The following is a 15,562-nucleotide window of genomic DNA, read 5'->3' on the forward strand; positions in this document are numbered from 1 at the left end:
ATGCTGCTTCTAACCCCAAAGCATTTATTTCAAAGTACTGAAATGAAATTCAGACAATTATAGCTGTAAAAAAATCTTTATTTATTTTAAAAACAAGGTTTTAAATGAAGGTTAAGCTGCCCACATGAATATTGACATCTGAGTTGTAGTTAAGTTGTATTGTTTGTTTACTATTACAGGCAATATAATATGTGAGAAAAATTCTCATTGCAATTTATTCTTTATAGTTAATTCTTCATATTTATTTCTAAAATCATTGGACATATTTTATCCTGATGACCTCATTACTATCAAGAAATTCCTATCGGTATTATTGATGATCTAATGTAGGACAGGTCCTGGGTCATTATTATTTCATTTAGTGGTCATGTATATAGACCAAGAGGGAATTTGAATATTGATTCGGGGAATGGCTAGTAACAATGATTTATGTGCCGCTGATTTCATGAAGGAAACCTTTCTTGGATATGTAAGATTGAATCTCTCACTCCATTTCTGATTTTGTTTTCTTTTTGCCTTCATAAGAATCAGGTCATGCTTTCAAAGAAATTATCACAGACATTCCCTCTATGAAAAGTTAAAGACTACACCAATTACTTGGGATGCAGTATTTCTGTATTCCCCTCCTAACTTTAAGCAATTGTTTCAGATATTGAAAGAGTGGATTAGATTTTTCATCTTTTATAATTTATTAATTTATGCCATTTAAGGTATAAATATTTTAAAAGGAATGAAATTAAGACATATGATTGTAGACTTAGATCTCTTCTAACCTTCTAGTTTTACAGATTGAGAAACAGAAATAGAGTGATTCAGTGCCGAGGGTCACACAGCTAGTAAGTGTATGAGGTCAAGTTTAAACCCAAATGTTCTTGATTCTAAGTCCACTGTCCTATCTGTTTTAGCTTAAAACTACTTGGAGTTTTTTGTTTTGTTTTTATTTTTAATCAGCTAGATATTTTAAAAGCTCATTTTTGCAAAATTTTATTGATATCAGTTGCTTCATATCAATTCACTTAATACACGTTTATTGAAGTGAACTAATTAAGTCCAGGCCCCTGTACTAGAAAAATATCTGTTTTCTAGCAAGCTACAGTGAGGTTAGAGATCAGTAACTGCAAAGTGATTTGTGGATGGAAGAGAGCATCAATAAATATAGGCAATGATCAAGGTAGACCTGGGGAGGGGTGGCTTCTGTAGTTGAACTTGGAACAAAGGTGATTAATAACCTGAAAATAACATTTCTCACCTTTTTGCTACTTTGTGTTCAAGAAGGAAAGTCATAAAATTAGAGTATGTAGGGCTTCTTAGTGGCTTCAGAGCCAAAATGCTAGGTTTGAACTGTGATTTCCATATCTAATAGCTATAACTATGGACAAGACACAAACTCTCCGAACCTAAGTTTCTTCCTCTGCTAAGTGGGAATAACGATATGCACTTTACACCCCACCATCTTCCTGACTTATCCCATTGTGCCCATCATCTGCTGCTGCTCTTGCTGTGGGGACCTTGCTGTGCCAGGGCTGAACTGCTCCGCAGTTTGCACGCTGCCCTCCTTACTTTGCCCTCCTCTGCCCTGGGAACAGTAATCGAGTTAAGAGACCACCTTTGCTTCTGGAAAGGGCTTGTCAGTCAACTGGTTGGTGGCTCTGCTTTCTCTCCCCGTGACTTCCCAGACCAGAACACTCCCCCGTCTGTCTCCCCTCTAGCTCAGGGTAGGAATGGTCTCTTTTGTGTCCCTTAGCACAAGGCTCATACATAGTAAGTGCTTAAAAAGAGTCTTTTTCATGCATCGATTCATTGATTCATTCATTGCACTACTCATCCTACGGCATTATTTTGAAGAAATTGTTTTGTAAACCTTAACGTGCTATATAAATGTCAGCTATTTTGAAGAATTATTTCTGAGGTATGGGACTATCGGGCAACAATGCCAGTTTTGTTTGTGTGCTCTCCATTCAAGAACAATTATAGACTTTGAAAAAGAGCCAGACAAGTGACATAATGTGAAAATAGGTCTCTTGGAAAACCTTCGGAAAGCTGTCAAGAGGAGACTGTTCAGGGTCATTGAAATTATAAAGCCCTCATGTTGCAAGTATACATTATGACCATTTTTTCTTACAATAAACAAAAGCAATTTTAAAGGAATGGATTGCTTTGAATTCTCTGTGATATTTGGGAAAGCATTAACTTTTCATCTAAGGAAGATCTTCTGGGTTGGGTTTGGCAAGTGTCTTTTTTAAAAGTTCATTATTCCCGGGTTTGTGTTTGATTCTAAAATCTTGCCTGTGCTAGTTTTAAAAATGAGAGCTACTTGTCTTTGTCATTGCAAAGCCTAGACTTTAATGAAGAGAATGGCTTCGATGGTACCTCTGGTGCCCAGAACTCTCAGTATATTTAGTGTGCTCAGCATGACACCAACATAGTACAGTCTAACATTGTAAATTAACTAATAGAATCTTTCAACCCCGGCCCCTTCTTCTAAGTCCTTTCTGTGGGAGTTTTTATCCTTAGGTCACCAGGAAATTTCAGTGATCTGGTAAGGCCAGAAATGTCGAGACTTTCCCTCCCTCCCTTCCTTCTTCATTTCCTCTCTTCTCTCTCCCTTTCTCCTTCCCTTCCTCCCTCCCTTCCTCCCCTTCCTTCCCTCTTCCTTCCTTCCCTTCCTCCCTCCCTTCCTCCCTCCCTTCCTCCCCTTCCTTCCTTTTTTCCTTACTTCTTTCCTTCCTTCCTTCCGTTGATGAATTCAAATAAAAATGAGAAATAGTTTAAAGAAGTAGAAAGGAGAAATAAAGAGCAGGAGGGAGAGAGGAAGAAGGAAGGCTGAAAAGTTTTAAAGAATCTAGGAGGAGGGAATGACAAAAAAATCTGAACCTGGCAAAAGGACAATGCTTAGAGCCAAAAGGACCTTTCTGATTAGCACTAGGAAAAGTTGACTTGGCTTATTGAATGAAAACTCCCAAGAGGGGACAAAATCAGTCCCTCCAGGAAAGTAGCTCCGAGTAAATTGGAAAAAAGAACAAAGTAGGGTTGGACTAAGTTGAAATGATAATTAGAAAGGAAAATAATAAATTATATGAAATTTATTATCCTTTGAGTAGCAGAAATGGACACTTGGGTTTCATAATAATGGGCACTGGACTATTGCTTACTTGTAAAACCACCAAATTGGGGTGGAAGGAGCATGTTTTCTTGCTCTTTTCAGGATAAGATTGATGTCTTGGGCAAATTCAGCACTGGTGATTAAGGGAAAGTAAGATCCAGAAAGACTGGTTTTGGGAAATTTTGGTTTTGGTTTATATTCAGAATATGAACTGATTTATTCCATTTAGTTTCAAGCTGTGCCAAAAATTTACACAGTGCTTCCTGCCACACATATTCTGTGGAATTTCTGTAGATGGCTTTTAGTAGAAGAATGAATGACTTTGGTCAGGTCATGTACTTAAGTTTCCCTTTTCATTTTCCCATATTTTTCTCTTCATTCTATTTTGTGATAGAAGTCCAACATTGAGGAAGAAACACAGGATGAGTCCTTTAGGGATAAGTCCTTCATATTGTTGTAGTTTGAATGAAATATCCATCTTGGTTGGAAGAAAGCCAGTTTCAGCTTTTTCCTCTTAAGGATAAACCTGTTAATGGGAAACAACTTCAGGATTATTTGGCTCATTTACACTTCTAGTTAAAGTGATATCAACAAAAGAATTTTCTATTCTCTCTTTTTCTCTCTGTCTCCTCTTCCTCCTTTTTGCCCCCTCTCTCTCCATCAGGACTTGGGTTTGCAATTCTGTGGGTTAGCCATACTTCCCAGTAGTGAAGCACTAATACAAAACTATTAAGATGCTTTAGTGGTATTTTCCCTTTAAGTACCCCTGCTGACAGACTAGTGCTGCTAATAAATAAACACAGGTTACTTACTATCTGTGGGCCTGCTGCTGTCTGTTACCTTGCAAGCCGAGCATAAGATAGTGAAGCCTATTGGGATATGAACAGTGCTGAGGCCCTTTCCTGGAATTCACCCTTCAACTCTGGAACATATGTCGATTTAATAGTAGGGATGCAGTGATTGACTTATTGCATGTCAGAGTCAATAGAATACTTAGGATTATTTTTAAAATCTTCAACACCTCATGAGGGAAGCTTGGTAGACTCTGGCTTGTGGTTGATGTGCAAGCAAGCACAAATGCTTGCTTTTTATAACTGTTTTGATGCCTACTCAAAATAAAATTAAGTCGTTTGTTTCTTCATAGATAGGGAGATATAAAATGAGGAAGGAAGGGATTAGGGCATTTATAATTCTCAGCAAGAAGCGGATTGGATTATTTAAAATCACCGGTGTTTATAGCCTGAGAGGCTATTTTCTGTATCTTTTTCTCCTGCTTTGAAATGAAATGTCATTGAGCATTAAGGGACTTTTTTCTCTCCTTTCTGTCCATTGCCCGACTACCTTCTGACCTCCTCCTAGGCTCTCAAGACGTAAGCTTTCTGAAGTCCCTTGAAAAGGTTTATTAAAGCCTGTAGGAAAACACATTATTAGTGTAGGGGAAACACTTTAAGTAATCGTCCCTTCTGTTTGCTGAAAGGCAATTTAATATGGTCTTTCTGGTTTTGTTTGCTGTTTTTGTTTTGTTTTGTGAGATGCTGTTGTCTGTCTCCCTTTTCAGGCAATTACATGGTCTGAAAGACAAGTCTGTCAGCCACATCTATGAGTGTAAGTGTCCTTTGGCTCCAGCTTGCTTTTGGGGTAGCATTTTTCTTGGGATTAGTTTCACCATAGTTGATTAAGTATTGTGATGTCTGTTCCTTTTAGTCTTAGTTGATTGTGGTTTTTAAAAAGTATTTGGATTTCCATTAAAATTGTTCTCTTTGGAGAATTGCTTTAAATTTGGATTAGAGCAGCATGAAAGTTCTTTGACTTCTGGTTTTCCAAATCGTATTTTGAAGTTCATTTTCCTTTTACGAGTAAATCTTGGGGGATGGGAATTTTATGGAATCTGGAGGCTGCAGAGCTCTATTTGACATTCTTTGCCCTTGTCATGACAGAGCAGACAGATGGACTCAAGTTTCATTTGATCGGAATAGGCGGTGACTCTCTAAATGCATTACAACTCCCTGTTTCTGTTTGTCAGAAACATAACCATTTACACCAAGCCCTTCTCCAGGCTGATGTTTACTTTTTGCAGTTGTGTGACATAGCCATTTTCAAGAGTTAAGCTAAGAATACACTGGGTCTTTAGTATGCTTAAAATGTGTCCATGAAGCATTCATTCCTGGCCAAGTACCACAAAGGAGGCTTTGGTTGTATGGCTGGGTTTTTGTCCCCCTCCTCCCCCCCCTTTTCTCATTTTCCCTCTCTGCCAGAGGTTTTCCTATCCTGGAAGCTGTTTCCTAGAAGGTGGTCATCAATCTCTCCAAGTCCTCCGATTTCTTCCTTCCTTTTCTTCCCACAAACAAGAACTCATTGAAGTAATGTATGACAGAACGCAGTCTGATTGCTGGCCATTTTAAGAAAGAGCTCAAGTTTTTAAAAGTTGTCCATGTAGGCAAGCCGCTCAAAAGGCATTATCTCACTGACATTTTTTTTAAGGTGCATTAGAACACCATTGTGGGCACTCAGATTCTTCACCCGAACTGGCAACATTTGAAAGGCTTACTGAATTTCTTTCACTTGTGCCTAATAATGCATCTCATCCACACACTGACATTCTAATTGCTTGGTCAGATCATAAATAGGACAGCCTGTAGGGTACATGGAATTGTGTGATGGTTAGTCGTTTGGGTGTGACAGATGATGAATTAATCGCATTTTTCCTTGCATGTTTGGGTCTGGCTTTTAGCTTTTTAAACTCTGTAGCCATTGTTGACACAACGTTTATTTGTTAGGTTTGCGCTTTTGCTTCATTTGGGTTGTTTATGGGGGATCACTGGAAAAATGGATTTCAGATTCATTTGCGTCTTTCTGGATAATAATGAGCAGCAGTGCACAGTAGTAAGAGAGCCCTGGCTCTGAAGGCAGAGAACCTGAGTTCAAATGCCTCATGCCCATTTCCTTCAGTGATTACTTTTTTCACATCCATGTTCTCAGTTTCTCATTGTCAAATGAAAGGATTGGACTGAATGGTTCTCCTTGAGGAGCTGTCTAGTTTTCTGTCTCTAAATCCCCAAGGGTAACCTAATACCTCTTGTTATCTCACTAATATTTTACAGTTTTCAATGTTCTTTATTTACATTATTCCTATGGAAATGTATATAATCAATAATATAGAGAGATGTTACTTTGCTTGCCATTGGACCTGTCATTTCATTGGTATGGGAGTTCCTGATAGAATACAGATAAGTGCCTCAGTCTTCCAGATCTGCTTGTGATCTTGAGTTATACCATCTTCATGTAATTTACCTTATTTTAACAGCTGATAATATTGAGGTGCAGAACTGTTTAGTGTTAGGCAATTGGGAATAGATATAAGCTCCTGCTTTCATCTGATTTAATTTTTAGCAATTAAATCTGGAAGCTTTAACTTTTGTTTAATTTATGTAGTTTGAATTTTATTGAGAGATGCAGGGACAGAAAAAACTACAAAAAGTAGCAATAATCTGAATGAGGGAGCATCAATTGCATTCCTACTCTATCCTAAAATACATGGAGAATTTTTTTTTTTTTGTTTTCAGAGCTTCATTTAATGAAATTAAGTTAAAGTGGGTCATGGGAAACATGGGAAGTTCTGACTTTCCCCTTAAGTAAGCTCCTGACAGTATAGAATGAAAGTATGTGTGTTGCTCTAATTTTTAATTTCAGGAAAAAAATTTAATTTAATTTTTTATTTTATTTTTATTTTTTGTTATTTTTATTTTGTTTTTGGAATTTCTCACTAGAATACCATTTTGTTGCTATGTCTGAGTCCATCTGGAGGCAATCTTGAGTTCTCAGTGGCTATTCTTGATTGTTAGAAAGGTCTGTCCAGTGCTGCCCATCAACTCCCATTATGCTTGCGATCCTGACTGAGGACCTGGACTTCTCGAGTTCAGACACTAGATGAAATAATATGGAAGACTACTCTGATTCATTGCCCAGAGTCCATAACTGTTGTTTTCAAAACAAAACAAAAAAAACTTTTGGTAACTATATTTCTATGTTACTTGTTCATTTTGTCCTCTTACATATTTTATGGTTTTAAAAACATGACTCTGAGAGAGGTCCATAAACTTTAATTAATTTAAAAAAAGCAAAAAAGTGTTCCATTACAAATAATTTAGGTGGAGAAATCCAGGTCTTTGCCTTTCTTCTCCCATTCCTATTTCTTTATTTATACACATATTCACATGCACACACAAACACACACTTTTCTGGAAGTTTAAGAAACTTTACCATTTTTTAAAAAGTAACAATGGAGACCATATAGAAAGACATTTTTTTAAAAGAAATAATCATTACTTGCAGATAAAACTTTATTAGTTTGCTTTAAGTCTTGACTTTAAATATCACCTCCCCAAAGGAATTCTCACGATCTCAATTTGTGTTGCACTCTGCAGAAATTACTTTATGTTTAATTCATACATAATTTGAATTTTCTTATGTGTCCCTATGTATATTCTCATGGAATGGAACTTCCTTGAGGGCAAGAATTCATTCTCTTTGCCTTCTCTTGGTCTAGCAGAGTTTGATCCCTTGTCATAATAAATAATAAATGTTATAAGCATTTGAAAGTAGGAAGAAATAGACAAAGTAGGGTTGCTATCTAGGAGTTTGACATGTGGTGTCAGTGGAGACACATTGTGGTATGATGGATGGGATGTGGGGGTATAGTAAGATAGATTCAGATCCTGCTTCTGACAGATATTTTCTGTTTGGTGGGCTATTCACTTTATACTCTCAGTAGGCTTCTGTGAAATGGTGGGATTGCATTTGGTGTTTATTGAGTCCCTTTCCACCTCTTAGTCTGTAATGGCAAGTTAGGCATAAAATTAATGAATTTAAGCAATAGTGGAAGAAACCTTTCTCCCCTCCCCCCCATTGATCCTCAATTCCTACTTATTAAATATAATAAGTCTGGGATGAGAACAGTTAAATCAGTTATCTCTGATGTTAAGAAAATTAATTTACTACATAATGGATTGGAAAAAATGAGGATTTCAGTTTTGAAGAATAACAATGCTGAGCTGAATCATATTTAAAAGAATTCTGAATATTTGAACTGAAAATACCTGAGATTTAAGTAAAATTCAGGAGAAAAGAGTCAAATTTGTTAGAAAGTAGCCATTTTGTTAGGGAAAGTCACTTTGTTGAATAAAATGTTTTAAAACATATCTTGGACATGTCATAATGCAAGCAAATTTTTTTGAGCTTATCACATGATGCCCCTCTGGTTTTCTGTTGGCTCTTTCCCCCCCTCCCCCCACCCCCATCCTCCTCTTCTTCATTCTCTTTCCCTTTCCCTGATCTGTTCTATAAGGGATTCCTTCGAGTTAGTGCAATTCTGTGTCCACCCTAGGACTACGGTGATTCGTATATGTGATACCAGCTCTAGGTGGGTAAAAACATTAACCAACATTTGCTTTCACTTTGTGTTAGGGAATTTCTCAATCTGGGCAAATATTGATGTTCAGGGGGGCAGCCTGTACTGGTTCCAGAACCTAGCTAGCATCTCTCAGGTTTGTTGCAGGGCTGTGGACACCGGGGAGAGAGAGAGAGAGAAAGAGAGAGAGGCTGTTTTTATCCTGCTTCCTGTCACGGTTTCTCTAAAGCTTTTCCTTTGGGAATGGAAGAGGAAGGATGGGAGAAAAGAGACAGACAGACAGAGAGAGACTTAAGGGAGTTGCCACAGTGTGGTTCTTTCAAGCTGTCTCCTTTCTTTTCCCCAGTTTCCAAAGCAAGGAATAATAGAACATCTCATACTAGTGGTACTCTGCTTTCTTTGAACTACGGGTCAATAGACTAAAGTAATGTACCACCTAAGGATGAAAGGCAGACTGAATTCTTTCCCCAGACTGATTTTATTTTTAAGAGGTTCAGTTTCTTCCTAAATAATGTTAACTCCCAGAATAGAAATCATGCTTAGCGTTCTGCTGTTTTCTAGGTGGGGTGGAATATTGGGGAGGATTTGTCACCTAGGTTAGAACCGCCTTACCTGGGTTACCTGGGCAGAAAGGAGGCCTTCCCCAGAGTATAGTCAGGATTTACTAATGTGTGGGTGCTTGGCTGAATTTTAATCATAATCATTTCTGGTTTCTTTGTTCACATGCATAAAGAGAATACTTGGGGGATTGAATAGAGTGCTCTAAACATTTTCTGTGTTAGGTGATTCATTTCTAGGGCCCGATCACTACTGGGTAGCTTAACTAAAAATCTAATGTAGTTGTTCTATTCATATGCCTCAAGCCATTAGTAATTACTCCTGTATGTACTCATATATAAAGATGATTTAAAAAAAAACCCAACAACTTGGAAGCAGATAACACATTTTACTTGTTCTCTATCATGTTTTTATAGGTAACTCCATTAATCAGTGGATATAAAACAGTCTCAATCAATGAATAGGTTTTCCCATTCTGGTTCCTGACTGTCTAGAAATGATAGAGTTCATCAGTTTCTGGACTATAGAGCTGAACTGGTTTGAAAATATATGCTTCCTTTCATCACAAGAGTTGTTTATTAGATAGATTTTTCTTTTTGAACTTAGAAAGCTTGGTTTAAACATTTTTTGTAAGATTGACAACTGGTTCAGGGATCTGTTCAACCATGTAGAGTTAGACAAGACCAAGCATTAAAACATCCCAATTTGATTCCTTCAGGAATTCAAATTTCTTGGGACTAAATACACACAGGCAAATCATTTGATTTACTCTCACACCTTTTTTACATTCAATTCTCTATTTTCACTGTTTTCCTACTTAATTTTTATGAGAATATTTGGTTTTAATAGCAAGACCAACCTCCCTTTCTTCCCACACCCATCAAACTTGTTACAGGAAGTCCTAAATGCTCCTTTTTTACAAGTGAATTGAAGAGGCACATTCAACAGGAATGTTAAATATTCTGTAAATTCACACTTCTTGATTTTACAACACAATTTATCTAGTGCTTTGAGCACTCTTAGAGTTAAGATTTAAATGTAGACTGTTGTAGGATCATATATTTAGACCCAGAATACACTTTAAAAGTCATTTGGGTCACTCCTTATATTTTACAGAGATAGAACCTAAGGCCCAGAGAAATTAGAAGACTTGACCCCAAGGCCACACAGAAGTAGTAAGAGAGTAGAGATTTGAATTCAGGTTTTTGAATTTCAAATCCTGCCAGTTCCACACCATTCTCTCAGTGCCTCCTAACAGTAGGCATATTATTATAGAACTGACCTGTCTGCTTTTTTTTTTTTTTTTTTTTTTTTTTGTCTTTTTTGATTAGTTGTAAACTTGGCGAGTTCCTACATTTTTAAAAAGCATAATTCTATATTTATGGCACATAGCGAATGATGGATTTTTTTTTTCTCTTTCAGATATGAGGATCAATGATGCACACTGCTGGGTTCAATGAAGCTGGGAATTTTTAACTGGATTCATTAAGGAATACAAAGGAAATATTTAAAGGGATCAATAATGGTGTCTTCTGGTTGCAGAATGCGAAGTCTTTGGTTTCTCCTTGCAATCAGCATCTTACAGGGTACAGAAGGTAAGATGTAGCCCTTTAAAATGTACAAAATATATAGGCTTTTAAATACTCACAAAATATCAAACTTTTCTGTAATGAGATAGGTGAGGATAAGTAATTCATTGGCTATCATATCTTTTTGGATGATTTCTTGATGATTAATTTTGTTTAATGGTCATAATTTTTTTCCTTTTTTCATAATAATATACTGATGTATTGAAGTAACTAGAATTTCAATTTTCTTGACTAAAGAGTGGTTTATTTTTTAGTATTGTTTTCTACTTACTCCATACAATGCCATTCTGCAGAGTAAGTGATTATAAGTTCCATAAGTAATCCACAAATATTTTAACTGATTTAGTGGAACTAAAAGTTATGTTTTATTGTTGAGTTTATATTTATTGACTAAATTTATTCCTAGTGAAATTGAAAGCAATTTGTGATAGGTACCTCAGTTCTTTTTTTTCCCTATTGTCACCTTAAGTGTTAATGCGATAGTTCTAAAACTCCTAAATAAATCCATCAGATCTTTTTTTGAAAAATAGTTTTAGTTCCTTTGGTGTTTCCTCTGTGATGTTATCCATTTCTTTAAAAAAAAATTGAGTATATTTCTCACAGTGTGAGACTTTTGCTTGATTCTTAGGCCAGACGCTTAGAAATACTTCAGGGAAATAGCGTGTAGACTACTTTAAAAAAAAATTACATTTTGAAAGGCTTAAAAATAATCTTCTCTAGCTTCTACATTCAGTACTTGTTTACTTCAGCATTTCTTTCTTTCTAATCTGTGCTCTTGGGCTTGAGTTGACAAGCCCATTTTGCAGAAATAAGAATAGCAATTTCTATAGGTAAACTTAAAGGAACTGAGAGAAGGAAGTTTTATTAAGGCTATGGTTCAGAGAACTTTGGTTCTTCTCAGTGCTTTAAAAGTTTTTTTTTTTTTTTTAACTCTTATAGTAGAGAATAATATATTGTTGAGGACTCTGTCCTTGAAGAAGAATATACTAATCTTTGTGATTTCATTAAGTAATCATTGCCATTATGATTCATTAAAGACTATGTGCACCCATTTTCTTGTTGCCCTTTGTAAATTTCAGTGTTGGATGAAGTATTTATACAGAAAAGATGTATTATATCAGTAGAGAAGAGGACTTGTTTTTCATACATTTTGTAGTGATCAGGTCAGAAGTTAATATGGAGCCAGGATGCAAAAATTTTTATAGCTAATTAGTTGACTTTCTTTTTATATTCAGTGTAAAAATAGATTTTCATGAGTTATATATATATATATATATATATACATACACACATACATATATATGCCATTTGAGAGATGCATATAAAGTGGGTAATAGAAAATGGAATTTTCCATTTCATAGTTTTTTCCAGTTCAATATGATTTAATGAAAATGACAGATAATAATAGTTGGCATTTATATAGTGCTTTAAGATTTGCAAAGCACTTTAAAAATATTATCTTATTTTTGTCTCACAAAAACCCTGGCCAGTAGGTGTAATTTTACTCCCATTTTATTGATGAGTATTCTTGAAGCAGACAGAGGTTTAAATAACTTCTCAGGGTCACAGAGCTAATAAATGATTGGGATCACATCTGAATTTAGGTGTTCTTAATTCTGTCTAGTGCTCTATCAACCACATCACCTCACTGGCTTTTATTTTTTTCCAAAACTAGATAACCTTACAATATCATTTTTTAATATATTCTAAATATATCTATATTATGTAGATCCAAGGGAAAAAAGGAGAGCAGATTATATTATGCAGATGTAATGGAAAAAAGAAAACAGATAATTGATGAGTAATACATTTCCTGGGGCTTCAGAATTTGGCATTTTGCACAAAAACATTTTTAAAAGTTGTGTCATTATAAAATTGTGCTTTATTTTTTCTATTTGATAATATTTGCAGTAATTGATAAATTCTGCAGCTTCTCTTATGTGCCAGGTACATTTACAACCTAATAGACTGAGAAAAGATTGGGAAGTTAGTATATTACTTACCTTCATTAAGGTGGATTCTCTCATTTTGACCAATGCCAATTACAAACCTATTATATTTCTGGCTAGTTGTCCTCAGAGAGTTGCAGCAGATTAAAAATTCACCGTTCTACCTCTTATCTGATAATGAACTTCTCTGAATTTAGAAAAGAGTTTCTGGAACAATAAGCATATGCAGTTCATCTTCAGATGGCATATGTGAAACCTTTCTAAAGTGCTAAAGTCACTGTCATGGTCATAAAAAATGCAACCATCACCATCATTTTAGAGTGAGGCATTGGCCAAGGTGGAGAATAAGATAAATTAAAATGATACTTGATAGCTATTTAGCTATTTTCTTCCTCTCTCCCTTCTTCTCTCCCTTCCTTCCTCTCTTTCTTCCTTCCTTCCTTCCTCTCTTCTTTCCTTCCTTCCCTCCCTCCCTTTTTCTTTTGTTTTTTCTTCCTTCTTTCTTTTTCTTTCTTTCTTTCTTTCTTTTTTTTTTTTAAGATTCTTATATTCAGATCACGAATGTTAATGTTGAGTTGACTTCAAGCCACAGAACTAAATTAAGTAGTGATTATTAGGATCTCATGAGGATGCACCAGAATGGGAAGATATGCCAAATTCAACATTCTGACAATTAGTAGCACTCCATACATAGAAGGATCACAACACAGAGATGAAAGAACAGAAATTGGATCCAGCTAGGGGGGAAAATCCTGATTTCTTCTTGAGAATTTGACTCCTAAAGTTTGTCATGGAAATCTTCTGTACATGAGCATACTCTTTTTTTCTTTTTTGGCAGCTGGTGGGGGAGAAACCCTCACTAAATTCCCTGCTGTTCTATTTGAATGTTTCTATACAGTTTAAAAAAGATTCCAGGTGTGGACCAATGGCTCATTAGTCCACATAATGAAAATTTTTCCAATCAAGGTAGAGACCTCATTGCTGGCACAGTATCTTAACTCACTGGGGGGCTATGGAGCAGAGGCTGCTTCATGAGAGACTGTCGTTTTATTTTCAGTGTCACCTATTAGGTCAGGAATCATATCTACTGTAAAGAGAAGTTTCATTTTTGGATGCGCTGGGCCAAGGGGGGTTGCTTTTGAAGCGGTTCCCTCCTACAGGTAAAGAGAATCTGGAAAGGACCATACTGCAAGGAATACTGTATAGAGTTAGCGCCCACTGTTTTGACATTTATCAGTGTCATATGGGTTTTGTCTTTAAAAAAAAATAAATCCTGACATGGCATGAGAGGACTCTATCAACATTAAGCAGATAATGTTCTTTGAACACCTGTAGAGAGAACCAATCAAAGAAAGAATTGGGACTGAGGAAAGTAAAGTTAGAGTTTGAAATGTAACCCCACTACCTTTCAAAGCCTTTTGTGCTTTCTCTTCCTTCTGTCTTTATTCACCCCAACTAGGGAACTCCTTCTGCTAACCCAGATTGCCTGCAGCACTTCCCTGAGGTCAATGTCAGAAGTTAGGCTTAAGTCCAGGTCTCCTGCTCTCTCCATTATACTGTGCTACCTGATTAAGGCAAATTTTTGCTTAATATAATCCTGGCCTTTAATTTTATCCTTATTCAGTCATGTGGGACTGTCGTGAACCCATCTGGGGTTTACTTGGCAAAGATCTTGGGCTGTTTTGCTGATTCCTTCTCCAGCTCATTTTAGAGATGAGTAAACTGAATAAACAAGATTAAGTGACTTAACCAGGATCACACAGCTAGTACGTATCTGAGACTAGTACGTATTTGAGACCAGGAAAATGAGTTTTTCTGACTGCAAAGCCTACTGCTCTATGCACTATGGCACCATCTAACTGCTCAATCTAATTTCATCCTACCTGTCTTTTAAACTTAGCTGTTTATAAGTAGGATTCTTAGCTTGTATTCTCTACATAAAGCGCTGCTCTTGGTTCATTCATATACATACATATTACCTAAGATCATGAAAGTATATGGAGTTTCACTTCTATCAACATGTAATGGGATTTTGATGCGTAGTAGTCAAGGCTTAATTTAATATTGGATTTATTTTCCATTTATGATAATTGTTTAAAAAAACACACACACACATAACCAAATCTGCTAGTAGAGTCGAAATATTTGTCTCATTTTAGATATGTTATTTTTTTTCCTGTTCTTATTAAAGCAATAGCCATTAGGAATTCTCCACATTTTATTAAAGATGCTCACTTTGCAGAAGGACATTGGATATTATGATTCAAATGAGGCTGCATCAAACCTTGCCTTTTAAAAGTTTATTCATAGCAGGAAAATAAGAATAGTCAGCAGACTAGAATGTTTAGTTTAGCCTGCAAAATTAGGGTTATTACTTAAAAATGTTTTGGCAATTTAGATTACATTTGTGTATATATATATAACCTTAAATGCCTCATAAAAGATGGAGATTTTTACAAAATATTTTTATAGCATTTTTTAAATGTTAGAAAAATAAACTCAATTCTTCAAAAGTCTTTTTTTTTTTTTTTTTTTTTTTTGCTGAGAAACTGGCTTTCTTTTGATTCTTTTGGCCTATTCTTAAAAGCATAGTGCCCATAGTGGAATCATGTATCAGTGAGTAGGGAAATAAATTGAATTTCTGTGTTCTAGAGAATTAAATTATGCTATATAATGGAGCCTGGCAAGTGTAAGTCAGACACATGAAGGTTCACGTTGGTTGGTGTGAGTGACAAGTTATAAATAAAGCAGCCTATCAGAAGAGTCAGAAATAAAGATTTCTGGTTGTGTCCCATATTTACTATATATTAGATTTCATTTATAAAATTTCTCTTCAGTTAATTCAAATATCTTATTTCAAAGGAAAAATAATTAAGCATCTGTAAAAATAAGAATGATATTATTGTCATTACTACTTTAAATATTTTTCCTGACTAAAGCAGGGAAACCTTAGAAC

At 35.7% G+C, this 15,562-nt stretch overlaps 1 protein-coding gene across 11 annotated transcripts in view; it reads left to right on the forward strand.

Annotated features, from left to right (window-relative positions):
- ADGRL2 (adhesion G protein-coupled receptor L2) overlaps positions 1 to 15,562 on the forward strand; it is a 217,652-nt gene that overhangs the window by 34,413 nt on the left and 167,677 nt on the right. For all 11 annotated transcript variants that reach the window (XR_007953863.1, XM_051999177.1, XM_051999178.1 and 8 more), the window contains exon 2: positions 10,491 to 10,663. Coding sequence is in view for 10 of the 11 variants with exons in the window: in XM_051999177.1 (XP_051855137.1) it covers positions 10,591 to 10,663 (73 nt within the window). In the remaining variant the exon portion in view is untranslated. The remainder of the gene's footprint in view (positions 1 to 10,490; positions 10,664 to 15,562) is intronic.

Source organism: Antechinus flavipes, chromosome 4, assembly GCF_016432865.1.
Source record: "Antechinus flavipes isolate AdamAnt ecotype Samford, QLD, Australia chromosome 4, AdamAnt_v2, whole genome shotgun sequence".
Lineage (NCBI taxonomy): Eukaryota > Metazoa > Chordata > Mammalia > Dasyuromorphia > Dasyuridae > Antechinus > Antechinus flavipes.